Raw genomic sequence first — 26,074 nt, forward strand, 5'->3', positions numbered from 1 at the left:
CCAGCGGGCGACTCATCTGGTCCTTACGGGCGACCGCGTTGGTGACCCCTGGTGTAGATGATCTATATATGACTTTACACAAGGTACTTCTCTTCTTGCCTTTTTTGCATTTAACTTTATTCAATGTATTTATATTATCATTTGGTGCAGCCGGGCCGGAGCAGGAGGGGATGGAAAGGGAAAAAAGCTTGAGGAAGACCAGGAGTCCAAGTCCGGATGTTGAACAAATGAGGTGAAGTAAAGCTGCCACAGCAACACGGGCGCTGGGGATAAGGAGAGGACTTAAAGTTGTGCCTTGAATAACTCCTCAGGGACGTCAATCAGGGTTTCCCCTCAAGAGTCCAACTTTTCATCACCACTGGTGAGAACTAGTCTTCCATTAAAGGGGAACATTACCACCAAACCTATGCAAGCGTCAATACATACCTTGATGTTGCAGAAAAAAGACCATGCATTTTTTTAACCGATTTCCGAACTCTAAATGGGTGAATTTTGGCGAACTAAACGCCTTTCTGTTTATCGGTCTGTTAGCAATGACGTCAGAACGTGACGTCACCGAGGTAACACACCCGCCATTTTCATTTTCACATTACAAACACCGGGTCTCAGCTCTGTTATTTTCCGTTTTTTCGACTGTTTTTTGGAACCTTGGAGACATCATGCCTGGTCGGTGTGTTGTCGGAGGGTGTAACAACACTAACAGGGAGGGATTCAAGTTGCACCACTGGCAAGAAATCTGCCGCCAGACCCCCATTGAATGTGCCAGAGTGTCTGCACATTTTATCCGAGATGCTAAGACAGACATGGCACAGAGATGTATGGATAACCTGCAGATGCATTTGCAACCATTAAGTCAACGAAATCACAAAGGTGAGTTTTGTTGACGTTGTTGACTTATGTGCTAATCAATCATATTTGGTTGTGGCGTGACTGCCAGCTAATCGATGCTAACATGCTACGCTAATCGATGCTAACATGCTATTTACCGGCGATGACGGACATGGCACAGAGATGTATGGATAACCTGCCGATGCATTTGCAACGATTAAGTCAACGAAATCACAAAGGTGAGTTTTGTTGATGTTGTTGACTTATGTGCTAATCAGACATATTTGGTCACGGCATGACTGCCAGCTAATCGATGCTAACATGCTACGCTAATCGATGCTAACATGCTACGCTAATCGATGCTAACATGCTATGTACGCTAGCTGTATGTACATTTGAAACTAGATACCCACATTTAATGCGAAACAAACACTTACCAATCGACGGATTTAAGTTGCTCCAGTGTCACAAGATGCAAAAGTCCTGATCGTTTGGTCCGCACATTTTACCGGCGATGCTAATAAGGCAGCCATGCTATGGGCCACTTCATTAGGTACACCCACGCTATGGCCGAATAGCGTCAATAGCTATTCGCTCATTAGCTTGAATGAATGAATGAATGGTTTATTTTGAGCCATGCAAACAAAACAAGAGAATGACATAAAATACAAAAGAAATATATAGATACATTATTTTTACACCTACATTGAAAACATTACATGTGACTAATCTTTTGTAGATGTCAAGATTGGCTCAAAAGGGAGTGGGAAGAAGTAAACTTATTAGGTCCCACCCCTATACATATACAATATATATATATATACAATATATAATACAATAATATATATAATATAATTCAATTCGGTGGTTGCTGCTATATATTGTCTATATAAAATACATTTAAATTCACACACACTTACATATATACATATGTACACACTTATATACAATTTATATATACATACACACACACAATTTATATATATATATATACATACATATATATATATATATAGACAGCCCTCGCAAAAATGACTAATGATCTATTGCTAACGATGGATTCTGATGCGTCATCTATGTTGCTGCTCCTCGATCTTAGCGCTGCTTTCGATACTGTCGATCATAATATTTTATTAGAACATATCAAAACATGAATTGGTATGTCAGACTTAGCCTTGTCTTGGTTTAACTCTTATCTTACTGATAGGATGCAGTGTGTCTCCCATAACAATGTGACCTCGGACTACGTTAAGGTAACGTGTGGAGTTCCCCAGGGTTCGGTCCTTGGCCCTGCACTCTTCAGCATCTACATGCTGCCGCTAGGTGACATCATACGCAAATACGGTGTTAGCTTTCACTTTTATGCTGATGACACCCAACTCTACATGCCCCTAAAGCTGACCAACACGCCGGATTGTAGTCAGCTGGAGGCGTGTCTTAATCAAATTAAACAATGGATGTCCACTAACTTTTTGCAACTCAACGCCAAAAAAACGGAAATGCTGATTATCAGTCCTGCTAGACACCGACCTCTATTTAATAATACAACTCTAAAATTTGACAACCAAACAATTAAACAAGGCGACTCGGTAAAGAATCTGGGTATTATCTTCGACCCAACTCTCTCCTTTGAGTCACACATTAAAAGCGTTACTAAAACGGCCTTCTTTCATCTCCGTAATATCGCTAAAATTCGCTCCATTCTGTCCACTAAAGACGCTGAGATCATTATCCATGCGTTTGTTACGTCTCGCCTCGACTACTGTAACGTATTATTTTGGGGTCTCCCCATGTCTAGCATTAAAAGATTACAGTTGGTACAAAATGCGGCTGCTAGACTTTTGACAAGAACAAGAAAGTTTGATCACATTACTCCTGTACTGTATATACCTTTATATACATATATACCTATACTGTATATACCTTTATATACATATATACATACATATATACCTATACTGGCTCACCTGCACTGGCTTCCTGTGCACTTACGATGTGACTTTAAGGTTTTACTACTTAGGTATAAAATACTACACGGTCTAGCTCCATCCTATCTTGCCGATTGTATTGTACCATATGTCCCGGCAAGAAGTCTGCGTTCAAAGGACTCCGGCTTGTTAGTGATTCCCAAAGCCCAAAAAAAGTCTGCGAGCTATAGAGCGTTTTCCGTTCGGGCTCCAGTACTCTGGAATGCCCTCCCGGTAAAAGTTTGAGATGCCACCACAGTAGAAGCATTTAAGTCTCACCTTAAAACTCATTTGTATACTCTAGCCTTTAAATAGACTCCCTTTTTAGACCAGTTGATCTGCCGTTTCTTTTCTTTTTCTCCTATGTCCCACTCTCCCTTGTGGAGGGGGTCCGGTCCGATCTGGTGGCCATGTACTGCTTGCCTGTGTATCGGTTGGGGACATCTCTGCGCTGCTGATCCGCCTCCGCTTGGGATGGTTTCCTGCTGGTTCCGCTGTGAACGGGACTCTCGCTGGTGTGTTGGATCCGCTTTGGACTGGACTCTCGCGACTGTGTTGGATCCATTATGGATTGAACTTTCCCAGTATCATGTTAGACCCGCTTGACATCCATTGCTTTCCTCCTCTCCAAGGTTCTCATAGTCATCATTGTCACCGACGTCCCACTGGGTGTGAGTTTCCTTGCCCTTATGTGGGCCTACCGAGGATGTCGTAGTGGTTTGTGCAGCCCTTTGAGACACTAGTCTATGGCTATATAAGTAAACATATATATATATATATACACATACATACATATACACACATAATCACATACATACACACATGCATATACCCAAAATACACACATATCCATCACACACACACACACACTTCGTGCTTCAATTTCTTCTTCAATTTCGTTTTCGCTATCTGCCTCCATACTCCGACCATCTGTTTCAATACATGCGTAATCTGTTGAATCGCTTAAGCCGCTGAAATCCGAGTCTGAACCCGAGCTAATGTCGCTATATCTTGCTGTGCTATTCGCCGTTGTTTGTTTACATTGGCAGCCCTGTATGACGTCACAGGGAAATGGACAGTCGCATCGCAAATAGTGAAAATCAAGAACTTTAAAGCTTTTTTTTAGGGATATTCCGGGAGGTGTAAAATTTTGAAAAAAACTTTGAAAAATAAAACAAGCCACTGGGAACTGATTTTTATTGTTTTTAACCCTTTTGAAATTGTGATAATGTTCCCCTTTAAAAATGAAGAGCCTGGACTCCACATTGACACACTGGTGCTGCTGCGAGGTTGCTAGTTGAAGAGCCTGGGCTCCACAACTTCTTGTGGCAAGCACTTCTTTTCAATGTGCTGAAATAGAACAAATATATGGAATAATAGAATAGGGACGGCGTGGCGAAGTGGTGGAGTGGCCGTGCCAGCAACCTGAGGGTCCCTGGTTCAATCCCCACCTGGTACCAACTTCGTCACGTCCGTTGTGTCCTGAGCAAGACACTTCATCCTTGCTCCTGATGGGTGCTGGTTAGCGCCTTGCATGGCAGCTCCCTCCATCAGTGTGTGAGTGTGTGTGTGAATGGGTAAATGTGGAAGTAGTGTCAAAAGTCCTTTGAGTACCTTGAAGGTAGAAAAGCGCTATACAAGTACAACCCATTTATCATTTAAATAGAAGTTTTACAACAAAAGGCACTTTCTGGAAGAAGCTAGAAAATAAATCCTTTATTCCCTGAAGAATGCAAACATTGCGTAATATACAGTATTTACACGAGTCTTGATTCAAGACTTCCAGTCCGAGGCACATCAAGGGCCACAGGAGCACGCCCACGCTGCTGCTGCAAAATACCTTTAACAAAAAGGCAAGAAAAAGTGGAAAATAAGGAAACTCTTTTCTTTTCCTCTTCCGTAATAATGAATCCAAATCAATGTTATGCAATATTGAGCAAGTCAAGGCTCGTTAGTCAGATCAAATATTCACCTTTCAAAATATTTGGGGTGTTTGCTATTATTTAAAAACAAGAATTTTCCTTGACAAAAAGGGCATAAAACAAACAAAAAAATTATAAAAACTTCTAATGGACGAATAGATCAGAAATTGATCCATAAATTTAAGCCTTAAAAGTTTTTGTTTTTTTTAAGAAATAATTTATTTTAAAGACTTTTGTGATCATCTTATGGATCCCCAGGAATTTTTGTGGGATTTTATTTTTTTTAATCTAATTGCTCCAAAAATAAAAAATAAATAAAAATCGATGGTGTTAATTAACCTAATTAAGTAAAGTAGCAATGATTGTCACACACATACTAGAAGTGGCCAAATTATTATCTGCGTTTGATCCATCACTCTTGATCAGCTTCAATTAAAGCTCCAATTACTTCACTTCAAACATTCCACTCTGAGGGCTAAAAATAGTACGTGTGTTATGTTTTCTGCCATTAAAAACAAGCGCATAAAACATTTATTTTTTAACCTCATATATCAACAGACTATGTTGGGATTTACTGTAGCAGTTAGATTTACTGTAGGAGTTATATTTGATTTAATGTAGGAGTTAGATTTACTGTAGGGGTTATATTAGATTTAATGTAGGAGTTAGATTTACTGTAGGAGTTATATTAGATATAATGTAGGAGTTAGATTTACTGTAGTAGTTATATTAGATTTAATGTAGGAGTTAGATTTACTGTAGGAGTTAGATTTAATATAGGAGTTATAACAGATTTAATGTAGGAGTTAGATTTACTGTAATTGTTAGATTTACTGTAGGAGTTAGATTTACTGTAGGAGTTATATTAGATTTAATGTAGGAGTTAGATTTACTGTAATTGTTAGATTTACTGTAGGAGTTATATTAGCTTTAATTTAGGAGTTTTATTAGATTTAATGTAGGAGTTAGATTTACTGTAGGAGTTATTGTAGATTTAATGTAGGAGTTAGATTTACTGTAGGAGTTATTAGATCTACTGTAGGATTTAGATTAGATTTAATCTAGGAGTTAGATTTATTATAGGAGTTATATTACATTTACTGTAGGGGTTAGATTAGATTTAATGTAGGAGTTAGATTTACTGTAGGAGTTATATTAGATTTAATGTAGGAGTTTGATTACATTTACTGTAGGAGTTATATTAGATTTAATGTAAGAGTTAGATTACATTTACTGTAGGAGTTATATTAGATTTAATATAAGAGTTAGATTTACTGTAGGAGTTATATTAGATTTAATGTACGAGTTAGATTTACTGTAATTGTTAGATTTACTGTTGGAGTTATATTAGCTGTAATTTAGGAGTTTTATTAGATTTAATGTAGGAGTTAGATTTAATGTAGGAGTTAGATTTACTGTAGGAGTTATTAGATTTACTGTAGGAGTTACATTTACTGTAGGAATTAGATTAAATTTAATCTAGGAGTTAGATTTACTATAGGAGTTATATTACATTTACTGCAGGAGTTGGATTAGATTTAATGTAGGAGTTAGATTTACTGTAGGAGTTATATTTGATTTAATGTAGGAGTTAGATTACATTTACTGTAGGAGTTATATTAGATTTAATATAAGAGTTAGATTTACTGTAGGAGTTATATTAGATTTAATGTAGAAGTTACATTTACTGTAGGAGTTATATTTAATGTAGGAGTTATATTAGATTTACTGTAGGAGTTAGATTAGATTTAATCTAGGAGTTAGATTTACTGTAGGAGTTATATTAGATTTAATGTAGGAGTTACATTTACTGTAGGAGTTATATTTAATGTAGGAGTTATATTAGATTTACTGTAGGAGTTAGATTAGATTTAATCTAGGAGTTAGATTAGATTTAATCTGGGAGTTAGATTTACTGTAGGAGTTATATTAGATTCAATGTAGGAGTTAGATTTACTGTAGGAGTTATATTATATTTAATGTAGGAGTTAGATTAGATTTAATCTAGGAGTTAGATTTACTGTAGGAGTTATATTAGATTTAATGTAGGAGTTAGATTAGATTTAATCTAGGAGTTACATTCACTGTAGGAGTTATATTTGATTTAATGTAGGAGTTACATTTACTGTAGGAGTTATATTTGATTTAATGTAGGAAATACATTTACTGTAGGAGTTATATTAGATTTACTGTAGGAGTTATATTAGATTTAATGTAGGAGTTAGATTTACTGTAGGAGTTATATCATATTTAATGTAGGAGTTAGATTAGATTTAATCTAGGAGTTAGATTTACTGTAGGAGTTGTATTAGATTTAATGTAGGAGTTAGATTTACTGTAGGAGTTGTATTTAATGTAGGAGTTATATTAGATTTACTGTAGGAGTTACATTTACTGTAGGAGTTATATGTAATGTAGGAGTTATATTAGATTTACTGTAGGAGTTAGATTAGATTTAATCTAGGAGTTAGATTTACTGTAGGAGTTATATTAGATTTAATGTAGGAGTTACATTTACTGTAGGAGTTATATTTAATGTAGGAGTTAGATTAGATTTAATCTAGGAGTTAGATTAGATTTAATCTAGGAGTTAGTTTTACTGTAGGAGTTATTTTAGATTTAATGTCGGAGTTAGATTTACTGAAGGAGTTATATTATATTTAATGTAGGAGTTAGATTAGATTTAATCTACGAGTTAGATTTACTGTAGGAGTTATATTAGATTTAATGTAGGAGTTAGATTTACTGTAGGAGTTATATTTAATGTAGGAGTTATATTAGATTTACCGTAGGAGTTAGATTATATTTAATCTAGGAGTTAGATTTACTGTAGGAGTTATATTTGATTTAATGTAGAAGTTACATTTACTGTAGGAGTTATATTTTATATAATGTAGGAGTTACATTTACTGTAGGAGTTATATTAGATTTACTGTAGGAGTTATATTATATTTGCTGTAGGAGTTATATTAGATTTAATGTAGGAGTTAGATTTGATGTAGGAGTTAGATTTGATGTAGGAGTTATATTATATCTACTGTAGGAGTTAGATTTAATGTAGGAGTTTTATTAGATTTAATGTAGGAGTTGTATTAGATTTACTGTAGGAGTTAGATTTTATGTAGGAGTTCTATTAGATTTAATGTAGCAGTTAGATTTACTGTAGGAGTTATATTAGATTTAATGTAGGAGTTATATTTAATGTAGGAGTTAGATTTACTGTAGGAGTTAGATTAGATTTACTGTAGGAGTTAGATTAGATTTAATGTAGGAGTCAGATTTACTGTAGCAGTTAGATTTACTGTATGAGTTATATTAGATTTACTGTTGGAGTTATATTAGATTTAATGTAGGAGTTAGATTTAATGTAGGAGTTATATTATATCTACTGTAAGAGTTAGATTTAATGTAGGAGTTAGATTTAATGTAGGAGTTTTATTAGATTTAATATAGGAGTTATATTAGATTTAATATAGGAGTTATATTAGATTTAATATAGGAGTTAGATTTACTGTAGGAGTTAGATTAGATTTACTGTAGGAGTTAGATTTAATGTAGGAGTTAGATTTACTGTAGGAGTTTTATTAGATTTAATATAGGAGTTATATTAGATTTAATATATGAGTTATATTAGATTTAATATAGGAGTTATATTAGATTTAATATAGGAGTTATATTAGATTTAATATAGGAGTTAAATTTACTGTAGGAGTTAGATTTACTGTAGGAGTTTTATTAGATTTAATATAGGAGTTATATTAGATTTAATATAGGAGTTATATTAGATTTAATATAGGAGTTAGATTTACTGTAGGAGTTAGATTTCATGTAGGAGTTCTATTAGATTTACTGTAGGAGTTATATTAGATTTAATATATGAGTTATATTAGATTTAATATAGGAGTTATATTAGATTTAATATAGGAGTTAGATTTAATGTAGGAGTTAGATTTACTGTAGGAGTTTTATTAGATTTAATATAGGAGTTATATTAGATTTAATATATGAGTTATATTAGATTTAATATAGGAGTTATATTAGATTTAATATAGGAGTTAGATTTACTGTAGGAGTTAGATTTCATGTAGGAGTTCTATTAGATTTACTGTAGGAGTTATATTAGATTTAATCTAGGAGTTAGATTTACTGTATGAGTTATATTAGATTTAATGTAGGAGTTTTATTAGATTTACCGTAGGAGTTAGATTTACTGTAGGAGTTATATTAAAAAAAATCCACGTTTTTATCAACAGATGATTTGAAGGGGGCCTTAAAGGTAAAAAAAAAAAAAAAAAGTATATTTTGTGTTTTGAAAATGACAAATATGAAAATGGTCTCGCATGTTTTCATTTTTCCGTGTGCGCCCCTCGATGGAAAAAATTTGGACACCCCTGTTGTACAAGAGGTCGGAGGTCAGTCAAAAGGGGCGTGAGAGAGAAGGTGTGTCCAGTCTTCAGGTGTGTCACTGTCTCACTGAGGAGGTCAGGACCCTCACCTGGGTCTAGTCCGTGGAACTACCAGTGGAGGTCAGGACCCTCACCTGGGTCTAGTCTGTGGGACTCCCAGTGGAGGTCAGGACCCTCACCTGGGTCTAGTCCGTGGGACTCCCAGTGGAGGTCAAGACCCTCACCTGGGTCTAGTCTGTGGAACTACCAGTGGAAGTCAGGACCCTCACCTGGGTCTAGTCCGTGGAACTACCAGTGGAGATCAGGACCCTCACCTGGGTCTAGTCCGTGGGACTCCCGGTCCCCTTCAGCACCCGCTGTTCCGCCGCATGAAGGCGTGTCCTCGGACCGGGTAGCACATCTCCACGAAAGTGAGGGGCCCCACGGAGATCCGGCTGGGGCCCTGGGACTTGAAGCCGGACTTCTGGTAGAAGGGAACCAGGAAGTCCTCACACATGAGGACGGCCCGGCGCACGTAGGGCAGGCAGCGCAGGTACTGCAGGTAGCGCCACATCAGGATGGAGCCTTTGCCCTGCTGGCGGAAGGTGCGGTGCACCGCCAGCACGTGGATGTGCACCGTCATGCCGTGGGGTTTGTGGAGCGTCAGGGCGTCCTGCAACGGGACACCAGCTCGGGTTACATTGGCTTTCACTTTCACTTTTGGCCCCCGCAGCAACTTTTGCAGGTGGGCCATTTCATCTTTACCTCCTGATTAGTTCTAAACATATAACTACAATATACATTGCCCATTTTTACCACCTACATCCGTCTCTCTGCCACACCTGTCTCTCTGCCACACCTGCCCACAACTAGAGTTTTCCCTTAAGGAGGACACTTTTCTGTGCATGATACACCTGTGCAAGATATGATAGTGCATGATACACCTGTGCATGATACGCCTGTGCAAGATACACCTGTGCAAGATACACCTGTGCAAGATACGCCTGTGCATGATACGCCTGTGCATGATACGCCTGTGCAAGATACACCTGTGCATGATACACCTGTGCAAGATACACCTGTGCATGATACACCTGTGCATGATACACCTGTGCATGATAGTGCAAGATACACCTGTGCAAGATACACCTGTGCATGATACACCTGTGCAAGATACACCTGTGCATGATAGTGCATGATACACCTGTGCAAGATACACCTGTGGATGATAGTGCATGATACACCTGTGCAAGATACACCTGTGCATGATAGTGCATTATACACCTGTGCAAGATACACCTGTGCATGATACACCTGTGCATGATACACCTGTGCATGATACACCTGTGCAAGATACACCTGTGCAAGATACACCTGTGCAAGATACACCTTTGCATGATAGTGCATGATACACCTGTGCAAGATACACCTGTGCAAGATACGCCTGTGCATGGTGCACCTGTGCATGGTGCACCTGTGCATGGTGCACCTGTGCATGATACACCTTTGCATGATACACCTGTGCATGATACACCTGTGCAAGATACACCTGTGCAAGATACACCTGTGCATGGTGCACCTGTGCAAGATACACCTGTGAATGATACACCTGTGCATGATACACCTGTGCATGATACACCTGTGCAAAATACACCTGTGCATGATACACCTGTGCAAAATACACCTGTGCATGATACACCTGTGCCTGATACACCTGTGCAAGATACACCTGTGCCTGATACACCTGTGCTCAGTACTGCTGGGAATCTTTGAAGGGTTTCATGTGACTCCCAGTGCGAGGGTGAATGTTGGATTTGATTAATAATAATAATAATAATTCTCCATTGAAAGTGATTCTTTTAGTTGAATAATAATAATAATGAAACGTTTTCAAAACAGGTGACAGCTTGGCAATGGCTTAAAAGCATCTTTTAAAAAATGTATCCTTAAATAAAAATATTATTTTTTTCAACGTTTTTTCAAAATGATGATTTGATTCGGAATCAGGATTATTAATAATCACAATTTGGATGTGAATCTCATTTTCTGTGCAGCCCACACAGACTTCATGTGGCAAGATGGATGTTTGTGGGGCTCACTTTTTATTATTCATACACTACCATGATCATTATTCATACACTCATGTTATCATTATTCACACGCTCATATTATCATTATTTCTCCAACTGAAACATTTCTGAGGACTTCACCTTCCAAACCTTGCAAAAATATTAGTACACGTTCATGACAAGTCACATGCACATCCTCCAAGACCTCACACACCACACCTGGGCAAATGAAGGCCCGGGGGCCACATGGGGCCCATTAAGCTTTTCAATCTGGCCCGCCAGACATTCACAAATAATAGTTTTATATGTTTACGATGGACAGTGTTGCTGCCATTATGATGTGCACTCATCTTTTATAATCACCTTAGTATAGTCTTCAACTATACTAAGTCTTTACATGCTTGGAAACTGCATCATATACTAGTTGTTATGATCATCTAATTACTTACTATGATCATCTAATTATTTACTATACTCATCTAATTACTTACTATGCTCATCTAATTACTTACTATGCTCATCTAATTACTTACTTTGCTCATCTAATTACTTACTATGCTCATCTAATTACTTACTATACTCATCTAATTACTTACTATGCTCATCTAATTACTTACTATGCTCATCTAATTACTTACTTTGCTCATCTAATTACTTACTATGCTCATCTAATTACTTACTATACTCATCTAATTACTTACTATGCTCATCTAATTACTTACTTTGCTCATCTAATTACTTACTATGCTCATCTAATTACTTACTATGCTCATCTAATTACTTACTTTGCTCATCTAATTACTTACTATGCTCATCTAATTACTTACTATGCTCATCTAATTACTTACTATGCTCATCTAATTACTTACTATGCTCATCTAATTACTTACTATGCTCATCTAATTAGTTACTATGGTCATCTAATTACTATGCTCATCTAATTACTTACTATATTCATCTAATTATTTACTATGGTCATCTAATTACTTACTATGCTTATCTAATTACTTACTATGCTCATCTAATTACTTACTATGCTCATCTAATTACTTACTATGCTCATCTAATTACTTACTATGCTCATCTAATTACTTACTTTGCTCATCTAATTACTTACTATGCTCATCTAATTACTTACTATGCTCATCTAATTACTTACTATGCTCATCTAATTACTTACTATGCTCATCTAATTACTTACTATGCTCATCTAATTAGTTACTATGGTCATCTAATTACTATGCTCATCTAATTACTTACTATATTCATCTAATTATTTACTATGGTCATCTAATTACTTACTATGCTTATCTAATTACTTACTATGCTCATCTAATTACTTACTATGCTCATCTAATTACTTACTATGCTCATCTAATTACTTACTATGCTCATCTAATTACTTACTTTGCTCATCTAATTACTTACTATGCTCATCTAATTACTTACTATACTCATCTAATTACTTACTATGCTCATCTAATTACTTACTTTGCTCATCTAATTACTTACTATGCTCATCTAATTACTTACTATGCTCATCTAATTACTTACTTTGCTCATCTAATTACTTACTATGCTCATCTAATTACTTACTATGCTCATCTAATTACTTACTATGCTCATCTAATTACTTACTATGCTCATCTAATTACTTACTATGGTCATCTAATAACTATGCTTATCTAATTACTTACTATGCTCATCTAATTACTTACTATGCTTATCTAATTACTTACTATGCTTATCTAATTACTTACTATGGTCATCTAATTACTTACTATATTCATCTAATTACTTACTGTGGTCATGTAATTACTTACTATGGTCATCTAATTACTTACTATACTCATCTAATTATTTACTATATTCATCAAATTACTTACTATACTCATCTAATTACTTACTATGGTCATCTAATTACTTACTATGCTCATCTAATTACTTACTATGCTCATCTAATTACTTACTATGCTCATCTAATTACTTACTTTGCTCATCTAATTACTTACTATGCTCATCTAATTACTTACTATGCTCATCTAATTACTTACTATGCTCATCTAATTACTTACTATGCTCATCTAATTACTTACTATGCTCATCTAATTAGTTACTATGGTCATCTAATTACTATGCTCATCTAATTACTTACTATATTCATCTAATTATTTACTATGGTCATCTAATTACTTACTATGCTTATCTAATTAGTTACTATGGTCATCTAATTACTATGCTCATCTAATTACTTACTATGCTCATCTAATTACTTACTATGCTCATCTAATTACTTACTATGCTCATCTAATTACTTACTTTGCTCATCTAATTACTTACTATGCTCATCTAATTACTTACTATACTCATCTAATTACTTACTATGCTCATCTAATTACTTACTTTGCTCATCTAATTACTTACTATGCTCATCTAATTACTTACTATGCTCATCTAATTACTTACTTTGCTCATCTAATTACTTACTATGCTCATCTAATTACTTACTATGCTCATCTAATTACTTACTATGCTCATCTAATTACTTACTATGGTCATCTAATAACTATGCTTATCTAATTACTTACTATGCTCATCTAATTACTTACTATGCTCATCTAATTACTTACTATGCTTATCTAATTACTTACTATGCTTATCTAATTACTTACTATGGTCATCTAATTACTTACTATGCTCATCTAATTACTTACTGTGGTCATGTAATTACTTACTATGGTCATCTAATTACTTACTATACTGATCTAATTATTTACTATATTCATCAAATTACTTACTATACTCATCTAATTACTTACTATGGTCATCTAATTACTTACTATGCTCATCTAATGAGTTACTATAGTAATTTTAATCAGCTTGTAGGTTGAGAGCGATTGCTCAAAGGAACACAAGTCTAATTACGGTGCTTTCAAGGACCGTTGAACAGAGTAGGACGCCACAAAGTGTGCCAAAATAATCATAATAATACATTTGACCCGTCATGCACTTTTCATTGCAATACATCTTCCAGTGCTACATTCCAAACTAATATTTGAAACAACAGAAGCCATCAAATAACATGCGGGGCCATTATGATATTTTTCATTTTCAGAACCAATACAATATATAGATTCTTTTTTTTAACTTTTAAGGTTCCCCTCAAGTTTGGTCTTGGGGACTTGGAAGGGTTTCAGTCATAACATTTTTTAATATATTATTTTTTTAAATCATTATTCAACACTAAAATCTTTAGACCATGTGTGTCAAACTCTGGCCCGCGGGCCAAATCCGGCCCGCCGTGTAATTTAATTTAGCCCTTGAGGCAATATCAATTTAGCATTAGAGCTGGCCCGCCGGTGTTATACAGCGTCGGTGCCGCTGTAACACCGCATTCACCGCTAATACTCATACTTGGCAAACCCTCCTAATTTTCCCGGTAGACTCTCCCGAAAATCTCCCGGGGCAACCATTCTCCCGAATTTCTACCGATTTCCACCTGGACAACATTATTGGGGGCGTGCATTTAAGGCAATGCCTTTAGTGTTCTCTACAACCTGTCGTCACGTCCACTTTTCCTCCATACTAACAGCGTGTCACATAATATTTGTGGCTTTTACACACACACACACACACACACACACAAGTGAATGCAACGCATACTTGGTCAACAGCCATACAGGTCACACTGAGGGTGGCCATGTAAACAACTTTATTACTGTTACAAATATGCGCCACACTGTGAACCCACACCAAACAAGAATGACAAACACATTTCAGGTGAACATCCGCACCGTAACACAACAGAACAAATACCCAGAACCCCTTGCAGCACTAACTCTTCTGGGAAACTTCCAGCAAACTGACCAATAATTAACATTTTATTCATGCATTTTCTCTTGCTACTTCAAGGCTTGAATGTTTGGTTCATTCATTATTATTTTATTTTCAAATGTATTATTAGCCTGTGGAAAAAATTTGATATTTACCTCAGAAGATTGCAAATAGAAAAAAAGGCATAACATTTTTATTTAAATTTTATTTCATATGCCATTGATATTCTTTTCAATTATTATCATTATTATTTGAAACTGGATTTTGCATGTCACTAAAGTTATATAAGCCTTGCTTGTTCAATATTTAATGCAAAACTTGTTTGGGTCCCTATTAAAAGGTTAATTTGTTCAGCCTTGGCCCGCGGCTTTGTTCCGTTTAAAATTTTGGCCCACTCTGTATTTGAGTTTGACACCCCTGCTTTAGACCAACTTCATGTTGATATGAGTTTTTATTATGTAGATATATATATATATATATATATATATATATATATATATATATTAGGGGTGGGCAAATTAATGAGTTAATTACGCGTTAACTCATCAATCTATTAACGCCGACAATTATCTTATCGCACATTTGTGTATGTTGTTTACATGCTTTTATTTTGTTAACGCCTTTTCTTAACAAGATGGCATCTCCCGGATGTACTTCGGCGTCGATGGGCTCTTGGTAAAGATGGAACATTTGGCAAAAATACCGGACAATTCTGCAAATGTCATGGCTGGCTTACAGCGTGGTCACTCCGGGATCACTTACGACCGCCAGACAATTCTGAATGTGGATAGATCGGGACGTTTTGGACTGAATGACGCGTGCTTGCTAGACCGGCTAGCTAGCATGGGAATACTTTGCCGGCTACATCCAGCGGCCTGTGAAGCAGCGGAGTATATGTGTTGTCTGTCTATTTATCAATAATGCAGACGAGGAGTGTTGGCTGAGTTCTTAACGTTTGCTTTCAGAGCGTGCATATCACAACATACAAGATGCCGTCATGGCGACACAACCTATACCGGGCTACCGCGCATGCTCGTCACTCCTGTTGCATGCTGGGTAGGGTAGTTCTTTTTTTCCCTGGCTCATAACATCACAATATAGTACCATGTATATGCGTTCAGTTTATCAAAGCACCAAGCAAACAATCGGAAAATTCCCATCATATCAATTCCTAGATATGGTCATAATTATTCTAAGTGCACTACGCAGAATAAACACAACATTATTAATATTGCTACTACGGATAATTTGATCAAAAATTCCCTAAATCAGCCCACTACCTATAATATAGGTTTTTTAAACATAAGATCCCTGATAAAAAAAATGTTTCTGCTGTTACCTCAGAAATTGCCTGTTCAGATGTTATGATTGTGGCTCAGAGATTTGTATGTAGATTATATTTATTTTCCATAACAAACATGATAACTTAAATACCCTGGCAGTGGCAATAAACTTAAATGTTTGTGTTTACATTTTTTGAGTTGATTTTCATAAAATATGCTATTTAACTGCTACTGTTTAACAAGGACTGATTTAAATTGTGTTTGCACAACAAATGTTTTGGCGCTTTTGTTCATGTGGGAGAATATTCCAATAAAGGTGCACTACACACTACTTTTGAATTCATTATTGGGCTTTGCGTATACAATGCAGTTAATCGCGATTAATCCAAGAAATGGTGCGATTAACTTCGATTAAAATTTTTAATCGTTGCCCAGCCCTAATATATATATATTATGTTGTATCCCCTTTTTGCCCAAACCATGATTTTTATGGCAAAAACAGAAAATCTGCAACATTTTCGAAAAATGTTTTACCATGAATTGATTAACGTGGTCAATAATTCATAACAACATTGATTACGATTCACTATTTTTTGAGCAATGACAGTTTTCAAGAACAAAACTTTGTGTTATTAGAGTGAACATTGCAACTTTTTATGTTGTGACATCTCACCTGTGTGCTTTTTTATTCCATGTGAAGCAGACCACTAGAATGGACTTGCACGCTACTGACACCTGTTTCTCGGGGGCTTCTCTGCTACACCGACATCAACCTATTCACCGCTCAAAAGTGTCGGAGATGTGATTGGACGGTGAGGGAGGACCTCGGACCTACCATGGTCAGCTTGTCCTGGTCCCACAGTGATCCGATGATGAAGGCCACCAGGCGACCCTCCTCGAACCAACCCAGGGACAGCTCGGGACACAAAGTCAAGAAGTGACGCACTTCGTCCAGCAGGAGAGGACACTCGCCGGACACGGAGATGAACGCTGGGAATACAGTAACAAACGCATTCTTATCATAAATCTACGTCCATAAATATATGTATGTATGTATAAAGCAGGGGTCAGCAACCTTTTTGAAAGCAAGAGCTACTTCTTGGGTATTGATTAATGCCAAGGGCTACCAGTTTGATACACACTTAAATAAATTGCCAGAAATAGCCAATTTGCTCAATTTACCTATAACTCTATGTTATGATTAATAATTAATGATATTTATCTTTGTGGAAATCTTAATGATTTCTCACAAAAAATATGTATTTTTGATGACATTTTTAAGTAGGTTAAAAGCCAATCTGCACTTTGTTCAAATATATAACAAATTGGACCAAGCTATACATTTCTAACAAAGACAAATCATTATTTCTTCTAGATTTTGCAAAAAAAATTTAAAAGAAATTTAAAAAACTTTGAAATAAGATTTAAATTTGATTCTACAGATTTTCTAAATTTGCCAGAATATTTTTATTTTTATTTTAATCATAATAAGTTTGGATAAATATTTCACAAATATTCTTCATCGAAAAAACAGAAGCTAAAATGGAGAATTAAATTAAAATGTATTTATTATTCTTTACAATAAAAAAAAAAAATTGACTTGAACATTGATTTAAATTGTCAGAAAAGACGAGGAAGGAATTTAAAAGGTAAAAAAGTATATGTGTTTAAAAATCCTAAAATAATTTTTTAGGTTGTATTTTTTTCTCTAAAATCGTCGTTCTGAAAGTTATAAGAAGCAAAGTAAAAAAATAAATGAATTCATTTAAACAAGTGAAGACCAAGTCTTTCAAATATTTTCTTGGATATTCAAATTCTATTTGAGTTTTGTCTCTCTTAGAATTAAAAACTTCGAGCAAAGCGAGACCAGCTTGCTAGTAAATAAATACAATTTAAAAAATAGAGGCAGCTCACTGGTAGGTGCTGCTATTTGAGCTATTTTTAGAATAGGCCAGCGGGCAACTCATCTGGTGACCCCTGGTGTAAACAGTATATACACATACATATATATAAATAGTCAAGGTCACTGAGGTTTATCCGTTATACGGTGCTAAATCCCGGGGTAGAGCGGAATATTCGTCCGGTCAGGAAAAACACGGAGGCTATTTCATCCCTACAAGCCTGTTGCACAGGTTTCCCTGCTCTTCAGGGGATTTTATTGAAGTGTCTGCGGTTGTTACACACACATATATATATATATAGAATACATTATCTTACATTCCAATGGCCACACTCCCTTGCAATGTACCCTACATATATGTAACAACTGCAGATGCTTCAATAAAGTCCCCCGAAGAGCAGGGAAACCTGCGAAAAAGCCTCCGTGTTTTTCCCTGAGCTAACGTATATAAATCAATATTTGCATTTGTAGCAGTACATTGCCAGGCATGCGTTACCTTCTCTCTCGATCTCAAAGACGCTGATGGCGTCCTCAGGGCTGAGCGAGCGGAACTCGCTGGCCGGCAGCGTGTGTCGACGTCCCTGCGCCACCGGGGAGCGCATGCGGAGCGGCTTGAGGAAAGACACTGAGCTCACCACCGACATGCTTCTTCAGTTTGCGGATTTACCCTCCAAAAGTAAGAAGAGGAAATGAGAAATGAGAGCTTGTGCGCTCCGGCTCCGGCTCCAGCTCCTGCTCGTCAGCGTGGGTAAAGACTGAGCGGCAGAGGGATGCACCAGGAGCTTTTAAAGCCTCACGCTGACGCACCTTGGACCACTTGGTAATCCCTGGCGCCAGCTGGGTAGCCAAACACTCCAACCCGTGAGGGAGCTGAACAATAGTCATATTTAGTCGGGGTCAGGAGTGTGAGGCGTGACTTATCCTGCTCATGCCACCACTTTGGGTACGCACGTCGTCATCACTCCTGGAAACAACAAGTGACTCAGAACCTTTCACACACTGCAACCTCCGTTTACCAACTCTATTGCTTCTTCATCAGGGTTCGCCCATCAAAAAGATGGTATAGTGAATCAAATGTCTTCATATAAACAATGTAAATATGAATAATGGCTTCCGGCTTCGTCAAAGGTCCATATTTTAGTGAAGGTGTGTTTACAATATCAAGTGCTGTTTGTCAAACACACGGAACAAGGAGCCGATGAAGTCACTATCTCTTTATAAACAAGACAAAACAAAAACAACAAGCTGAACTGCCCTGTATGCACTGCTCTGGCAACATGCACACCCAGTAAAGTGTCCTCACAAATGATCAGAAGTCACAAAAATCCTCACCTTTCACAGCCATGTTGCTACATACAGAGTAGCCCACATGCAGTCCGCTAAAACACACTGGTCGTCAGCCATTTGGATTGTCAGGTCCCATTTTTCCATGTTTTTCTTAGTTGTTTTTTTATGTAATGTTAGGGAATGTAATGATGAGCGGTAACACAACTCCCCCTCGGTGCGTAGGGGTTCACAAAAATAACTTTATTCACATCTGAATCGCGATTCTCATTTAACCTGATTCTAAATTGATTCATCCATCCATCCATCATCTTCCGCTTATCCGAGGTCGGGTCGCGGGGGCAACAGCTTAAGCAGGGAAACCCAGACTTCCCTCTCCCCAGCCACTTCGTCCAGCTCTTCCCGGGGGATCCCGAGGCGTTCCCAGGCTAGCCGGGAGACATAGTCTTCCCAACGTGTCCTGGGTCTTCCCCGTGGCCTCCTACCGGTTGGACGTGCCCTAAACACCTCCCTAGGGAGGCGTTTGGGTGGCATCCTGACCAGATGCCCGAACCACCTCATCTGGCTCCTCTCCATGTGGAGGAGCAGCGGCTTTACTCTGAGTTCCTCCCGGATGACAGAGCTTCTCACCCTATCTCTAAGGGAGAGACCCGCCACACGGCGGAGGAAACTCATTCGGGCCGCTTGTACCCGTGATCTTATCCTTACGGTCGTAACCCAAAGCTCATGACCATAGGTGAGGATGGGAACGTAGATCGACCGGTAAATTGAGAGCTTTGCCTTCCGGCTCAGCTCCTTCTTCACCACAACGGATCGGTACAACGTCCGCATTACTGAAGACGCCGCACCGATCCGCCTGTCCATCTCACGATCCACTCTTCCCTCACTCGTGAACAAGACTCCCAGGTACTTGAACCCCTCCACTTGGGGCAGGGTCTCCTCCCCAACCCGGAGATTGATTCATCATTTTCGAAAATCCATTGAATTTTTAATTTTTTACGTATAATAATAAGCATTAAAAAAAGTTTTAAGCCATCTCCATGCAAACAGAAGGAGCTTTTTGGACCTGTAAATGGTTTTGAAAACATCTCATTATAAGCATTACACCAAATGGCCGGAATCGGTTAAAATCGACAATTGTGTTGAATCGAGCGAGTAACAAAATCCTTAAGCAACCAAATTGCAATAATAATAAACAGTTTGAGAAATAAAGTCACTAACATCAGTAAAGGAGGAGTTGAAGAGAAAGAAGCAGACAGTGGGGGAGAACGGAGAGGGCGGTGTGTGAAGTGAAGTGAAGTCAATTATATTTATATAGCGCTTTTTCTCTAGTGACTCAAAGCGCTTTACATAGTAAAACCCAATATCTAAGTTACATTCAAACCAGTGAGGGTGGCACTGGGAGCAGGTGGGTAAAGTGTCTTGCCCAAGGACACAACGGCAGTGACTAGGATGGCTGAAGCGGGAATCAAACCGGCAACCTTTAAGTTGCTGGCACGGCCACTCTACCAAACGAGCTAAACCGCCCCGTGTGTGATGAAATAGAGACCAGTTCCTTATCCTCTGCTGTGAAAAAAGTCTGCTTTGGCATATTTTCCAGAAAAATATGGTCTCATCACAATTAAAACTTTCTGTAATATGAAGCCTACTTTCATATCTTGGGATAAAGCAGTCTAGCACTCAACGGGCTCCTCATAACTCTATGCAGAGGTGACTGCCATCATCCAGGATGCTCACTAGTTTTTCCACACTCCTCTTCTCTGCCACTGTCACCAGAGAGTCCATATATATGTCTTAATTGGATTATCCAGAGAATAGTGCTCGATACCGTGGTAGAGCGCAATATGTATGTGTGGTAAAAATCACAAGACTATTTCATCTCTACAGAACTGTTTCATGAGGGGTTCCCTCAATCTGATGATTGAGGGAACCCCTCATGAAACAGTTCTGTAGAGATGAAGTAGTCTTGTGATTTTTACCACACATAAATGTACACATATATATATATATACATATATGTATGTGTGGTAAAAATCACAAGACTACTTCATCTCTACAGTTTCATGAGGGGTTCCCTCAATCATCAGAAGATTTTAATGGAAGCATTCACATACAATGGTTTATATGAATGCTTCCATTAAAATCTCCTGATGATTGAGGGAGCCCCTCATGAAACAGTTCTGTAGAGATGAAGTAGTCTTGTAATTTTTCACACACATACATATTGCGCTCTACCACTGTATCGAGCACTATTCTCTAGATCAGGGGTCGGGAGCCTTTTTGGCTGAGAGAGCCCTGAAAGCCAAATATTTTAAAATGCATTTCCGTGAGAGCCATATCATATTTTTTTAACACTGAATAGAATAGAATAGAATACAAAAGAATAGAATAGACTTTATTGTCACTATATTTGCATACAACAAGATTGAAGACTTGGAGAAGGCATTGGACCGTGTCCCTCGGGAAGTCCTGTGGGGAGTGCTCAGTGAGTATGGGGTATCGGACTGTCTTATTGTGGCGGTCCGCTCCCTGTATGATCAGTGTCAGAGCTTGGTCCGCATTGCCGGCAGTAAGTCGAACACATTTCCAGTGAGGGTTGGACTCCGCCAAGGCTGTCCTTTGTCACCGATTCTGTTCATAACTTTTATGGACAGAATTTCTAGGCGCAGTCAAGGCGTTGAGGGGTTCCGGTTTGGTAGCCACAGGATTAGGTCTCTGCTTTTTGCAGATGATGTGGTCCTGATGACTTCATCTGACCGGGATCTTCATCTCTCGCTGGATCGGTTCGCAGCTGAGTGTGAAGCGACCGGAATGAGAATCAGCACCTCCAAGTCCGAGTCCATGGTTCTCGCCCGGAAAAGGGTGGAGTGCCATCTCCAGGTTGGGGAGGAGACCCTGCCCCAAGTGGAGGAGTTCAAGTACCTAGGAGTCTTGTTCACGAGTGAGGGAAGAGTGGATCGTGAGATCGACAGGCAGATCGGTGCGGCGTCTTCAGTAATGCGGACATTGTACCGATCCGTTGTGGTGAAGAAGGAGCTGAGCCGGAAGGCAAAGCTCTCAATTTACCGGTCGATCTACGTTCCCATCCTCACCTATGGTCATGAGCTTTGGGTCATGACCGAAAGGATAAGATCACGGGTACAAGCGGCCGAAATGAGTTTCCTCCGCCGGGTGGCGGGGCTCTCCCTTAGAGATAGGGTGAGAAGCTCTGCCATCCGGGAGGAACTCAACGTAAAGCCGCCGCTCCTTCACATGGGGAGGAGCCAGATTAGGTGGTTCGGGCATCTGGTCAGGATGCCACACGAATGCCTCCCTAGGGAGGTGTTTAGGGCACGTCCAACCGGTAGGAGGCCACGGGGAAGACCCAGGACACGTTGGGAAGACTATGTCTCCCGGCTGGCCTGGGAACGCCTCGGGATCCCCCGGGAAGAGCTAGACGAAGTGGCTGGGGAGAGGGAAGTCTGGGTTTCCCTGCTTAGGCTGTTGCCCCCGCGACCCGACCTCGGATAAGCGGAAGATGATGGATGGATGGATGGATGGATGGATGGATGGAAGATTGAAGACTCCAACTTAAGGTGCGGTTGTGGGAACAAATATGAGGTAAAATAAATAACACAAGAGGTATTAAGGGAAAAACTAACAATTGAAATAAACAGACTACTATCTAATAAAAATAACAAGCAATCCTGTACAATAAAAAAAACACTATAGAAATACAAAATACTGTACAATATGCAGAACAAGACAAGAGTACCGAAGTAATAATACAACTAAATGCGTGCATTTCTTAAGTAAAACCAACATTTTTAGAGTATGATAAGTCTGTAATTCTTTTTTTAATAACATTGTTATTGCTTGAACAGGTGCGGTAGAAAACGGATGAGAATGTTTTATATTTTGAACATTATTTTTAACATCGTGATTACCAGCGGAATTATTCATTACTCACCGTGTTAAGCAATGTCAGCTAAGGTTTATGATGAGAGCCAGGTGCAGTCATCAAAAGAGCCACAACTGGCTCTAGAGCCATAGGTTCCCTACCCCTGCTCTAGATAATCCAATCAACATATATATATATATATATATATATATATATATATATCAGTATGTTTACCAATTCTGTGCTGGAGACTTCCCACTTAGTTATCCCCTTTAAGTAGCTCACGATTATTCCACTCTTTATTATCCAGATATATGAGAGGATTAGGTTGTACAGGCTATTCGAGGAATTGCAAGAATTGGTTGGATATGGAGAATTCCATATAGCCTCCTGCAAACGAAGCCGTCCAGAAACAGGTGGTTATCAAATGTTCCTGCATGACGGATGAGACTTTAAAGGCTGCTGATGGAGATCAGTTAACATTATATTATAATATAAAACATGTTTCCTACAAAACAATACACGTTAGATTATATGTATTTATATGAATCACTGAGGAATTTGTCATTTGTTTCCATAAATGTAAAAAATTTCAAGAAATACAGAATAGTGTTATGTATGATATTTGGGATAATGGAGACAGAAATATGAAGGCTGTATTATGCTGCGGCTGCTGCCACCAAGTGGTCAATGTATGTCACTACTCCTCAACTGTCACATGACCAGTCAGGACTCTTCTACATGTCAACATTTTGTGTTGAACGGCACTAATATATTATAATTAAAATATAACTTTAAAATACAAACTTATTGTTGAATGTCATAACAACGCCTTGACTGATGTCATTAGCTAATTAGGAATATTATTTTCTTCCTCTATAATTTCCTTTTTATTTGCATTATTTCGTGGACGGGCTTCACGGTGGCAGAGGGGTTAGTGCGTCTGCCTCACAATACGAAGGTCCTGCAGTCCTGGGTTCAAATCCAGGCTCGGGATCTTTCTGTGTGGAATTTGCATGTTCTCCCCGTGAATGCGTGGGTTCCCTCCGGGTACTCCGGCTTCCTCCCACTTCCAAAGACATGCACCTGGGGATAGGCCCCTCCCACCTCCAAAGACATGCACCTGGGGATAGGCCCCTCCCACCTCCAAAGACATGCACCTGGGGATAGGCCCCTCCCACCTCCAAAGACATGCACCTGGGGATAGGCCCCTCCCACTTCCAAAGACATGCACCTGGGGATAGGTTGATAGGCAACACTAAATTGGCCCTAGTGTGTGAATGTTGTCTGTCTATCTGTGTTGGCCCTGCGATGAGGTAGCGACTTGTCCGGGGTGTACCCCGCCTTCCGCCCGATTGTAGCTGAGATAGGCGCCAGCGCCCCCCGCGACCCCAGAAGGGAATAAGCGGTAGACAATGGATGGATGGGTTTCGTGGACAGTGTAATTAGTGTAATTAGTACGTTTTAAAGGATAAAAAAACGTGAATGTTGATGTTTTCTTTGGATGTCATCATATTACAAATGTTCCCGGTGTGTTTCTGACAACACTCAAACTATTTGAAAACGATAACATGATACAACATTTCTACATGCTAAACAAGCATTTTTCCGAACGGCGACAATATGAACATAAACATATACAACATTTTCCGTATTTTTATATAAAGTGGACATACAAAATGGTTTCACTAGTTGCCAGGCAATATCAATCAGTGTTTACTTATATAGCCCTAAATCACTAGTGTCTCAAAGGGCTGCACAAACCACTACGACATCCTCGGTAGGCCCACATAAGGGCAAGGAAAACTCACACCCAGTGGGACGTCGGTGACAATGATGACTATGAGAACCTTGGAGAGGAGGAAAGCAATGGATGTCAAGCGGGTCTAACATGATACTGTGAAAGTTCAATCCATAATGGATCCAACACAGTCGCGAGAGTCCAGTCCAAAGCGGATCCAACACAGCAGCGAGAGTCCCGTTCATAGCGGAGCCAGCAGGAAACCATCCCAAGCGGAGGCGGATCAGCAGCGCGGAGATGTCCCCAGCCGATACACAGGCAAGCAGTACATGGCCACCGGATCGGACCGGACCCCCTCCACAAGGGAGAATGGGACATAGGAGAAAAAGAAAAGAAACTAATCCAAGATGAATAATGCAAATCCCTAGCAAACAGAAACGGGAAAAAACATTAAGGCCCCGTTTACACTAAGCCGGCTAATGTTATCCAGGATAAATCCCAGCTAACCTTATCCGTGTTATCCGTGTCCACACACAACAATGTCCCCTCTTATCCGTGTCCACACACAACAATGTCCCCTCTTATCCGTGTCCACACACAACAATGTCCCCTCTTATCCGTGTTATCTGTGTCCACACACAACAATGTCCCCTCTTATCCGTGTTATCTGTGTCCACACACAACAATGTCCCCTCTTATCCGTGTCCACACACAACAATGTCCCCTCTTATCCGTGTCCACACACAATGTCCCCTCTTATCCGTGTTATCTGTGTCCACACACAACAATGTCCCCTCTTATCCGTGTCCACACACAACAATGTCCCCTCTTATCCGTGTCCACACAGAACAATGTCCCCTCTTATCCGTGTTATCTGTGTCCACACACAACAATGTCCCCTCTTATCCGTGTTATCCGTGTCCACACACAACAATGTCCCCTCTTATCTGTGTCCACACACAACAATGTCCCCTCTTATCC

General features: G+C 38.8%; 1 protein-coding gene and 1 long non-coding RNA gene across 3 annotated transcripts in view; both read right to left on the reverse strand.

Annotated features, from left to right (window-relative positions):
• LOC133539070 (uncharacterized) overlaps positions 1 to 24,694 on the reverse strand; it is a 244,299-nt gene extending 219,605 nt beyond the window's left edge. The window contains exon 1 of the long non-coding RNA XR_009803164.1: positions 24,550 to 24,694. This is a non-coding gene — a long non-coding RNA (uncharacterized LOC133539070). The remainder of the gene's footprint in view (positions 1 to 24,549) is intronic.
• On the reverse strand, positions 3,820 to 19,024 carry aanat1 (arylalkylamine N-acetyltransferase 1). 2 transcript variants are annotated; one of them, XM_061881104.1, is made up of 4 exons: positions 18,685 to 19,024; positions 17,124 to 17,278; positions 9,438 to 9,775; positions 4,030 to 4,635 (listed from the first exon to the last, which is right to left on the reverse strand). In XM_061881104.1, exons 1-3 carry the CDS (start codon positions 18,830 to 18,832, stop codon positions 9,470 to 9,472), a joined length of 609 nt encoding a protein of 202 aa, XP_061737088.1. In that variant the 5' UTR covers positions 18,833 to 19,024; the 3' UTR covers positions 4,030 to 4,635; positions 9,438 to 9,469. The 2 variants fall into 2 exon arrangements, with proteins under 2 accessions (XP_061737087.1, XP_061737088.1); XM_061881103.1 differs by having other exon boundaries at positions 3,820 to 9,775; positions 18,685 to 19,023.
• Positions 24,695 to 26,074: the final 1,380 nt, after the last annotated feature.

This window comes from Nerophis ophidion, linkage group LG20 (assembly GCF_033978795.1).
Source record: "Nerophis ophidion isolate RoL-2023_Sa linkage group LG20, RoL_Noph_v1.0, whole genome shotgun sequence".
NCBI lineage: Eukaryota > Metazoa > Chordata > Actinopteri > Syngnathiformes > Syngnathidae > Nerophis > Nerophis ophidion.

What these genes read in the sequence shown, in the direction of transcription:
- aanat1 (XM_061881103.1), bottom strand. Translation starts at nt 18,832, where the DNA reads ATGTCGGTGGTGAGCTCAGTGTCTTTCCTCAAGCCGCTCCGCATGCGC. An exon ending in CTTTGAGATCGAGAGAGAAG is followed by an intron (nt 17,279 to 18,684) that starts GTAACGCATGCC and finishes CTGTATTCCCAG; the next exon opens with CGTTCATCTCCGTGTCCGGC. An exon ending in ACCAGGACAAGCTGACCATG is followed by an intron (nt 9,776 to 17,123) that starts GTAGGTCCGAGG and finishes GTCCCGTTGCAG; the next exon opens with GACGCCCTGACGCTCCACAA.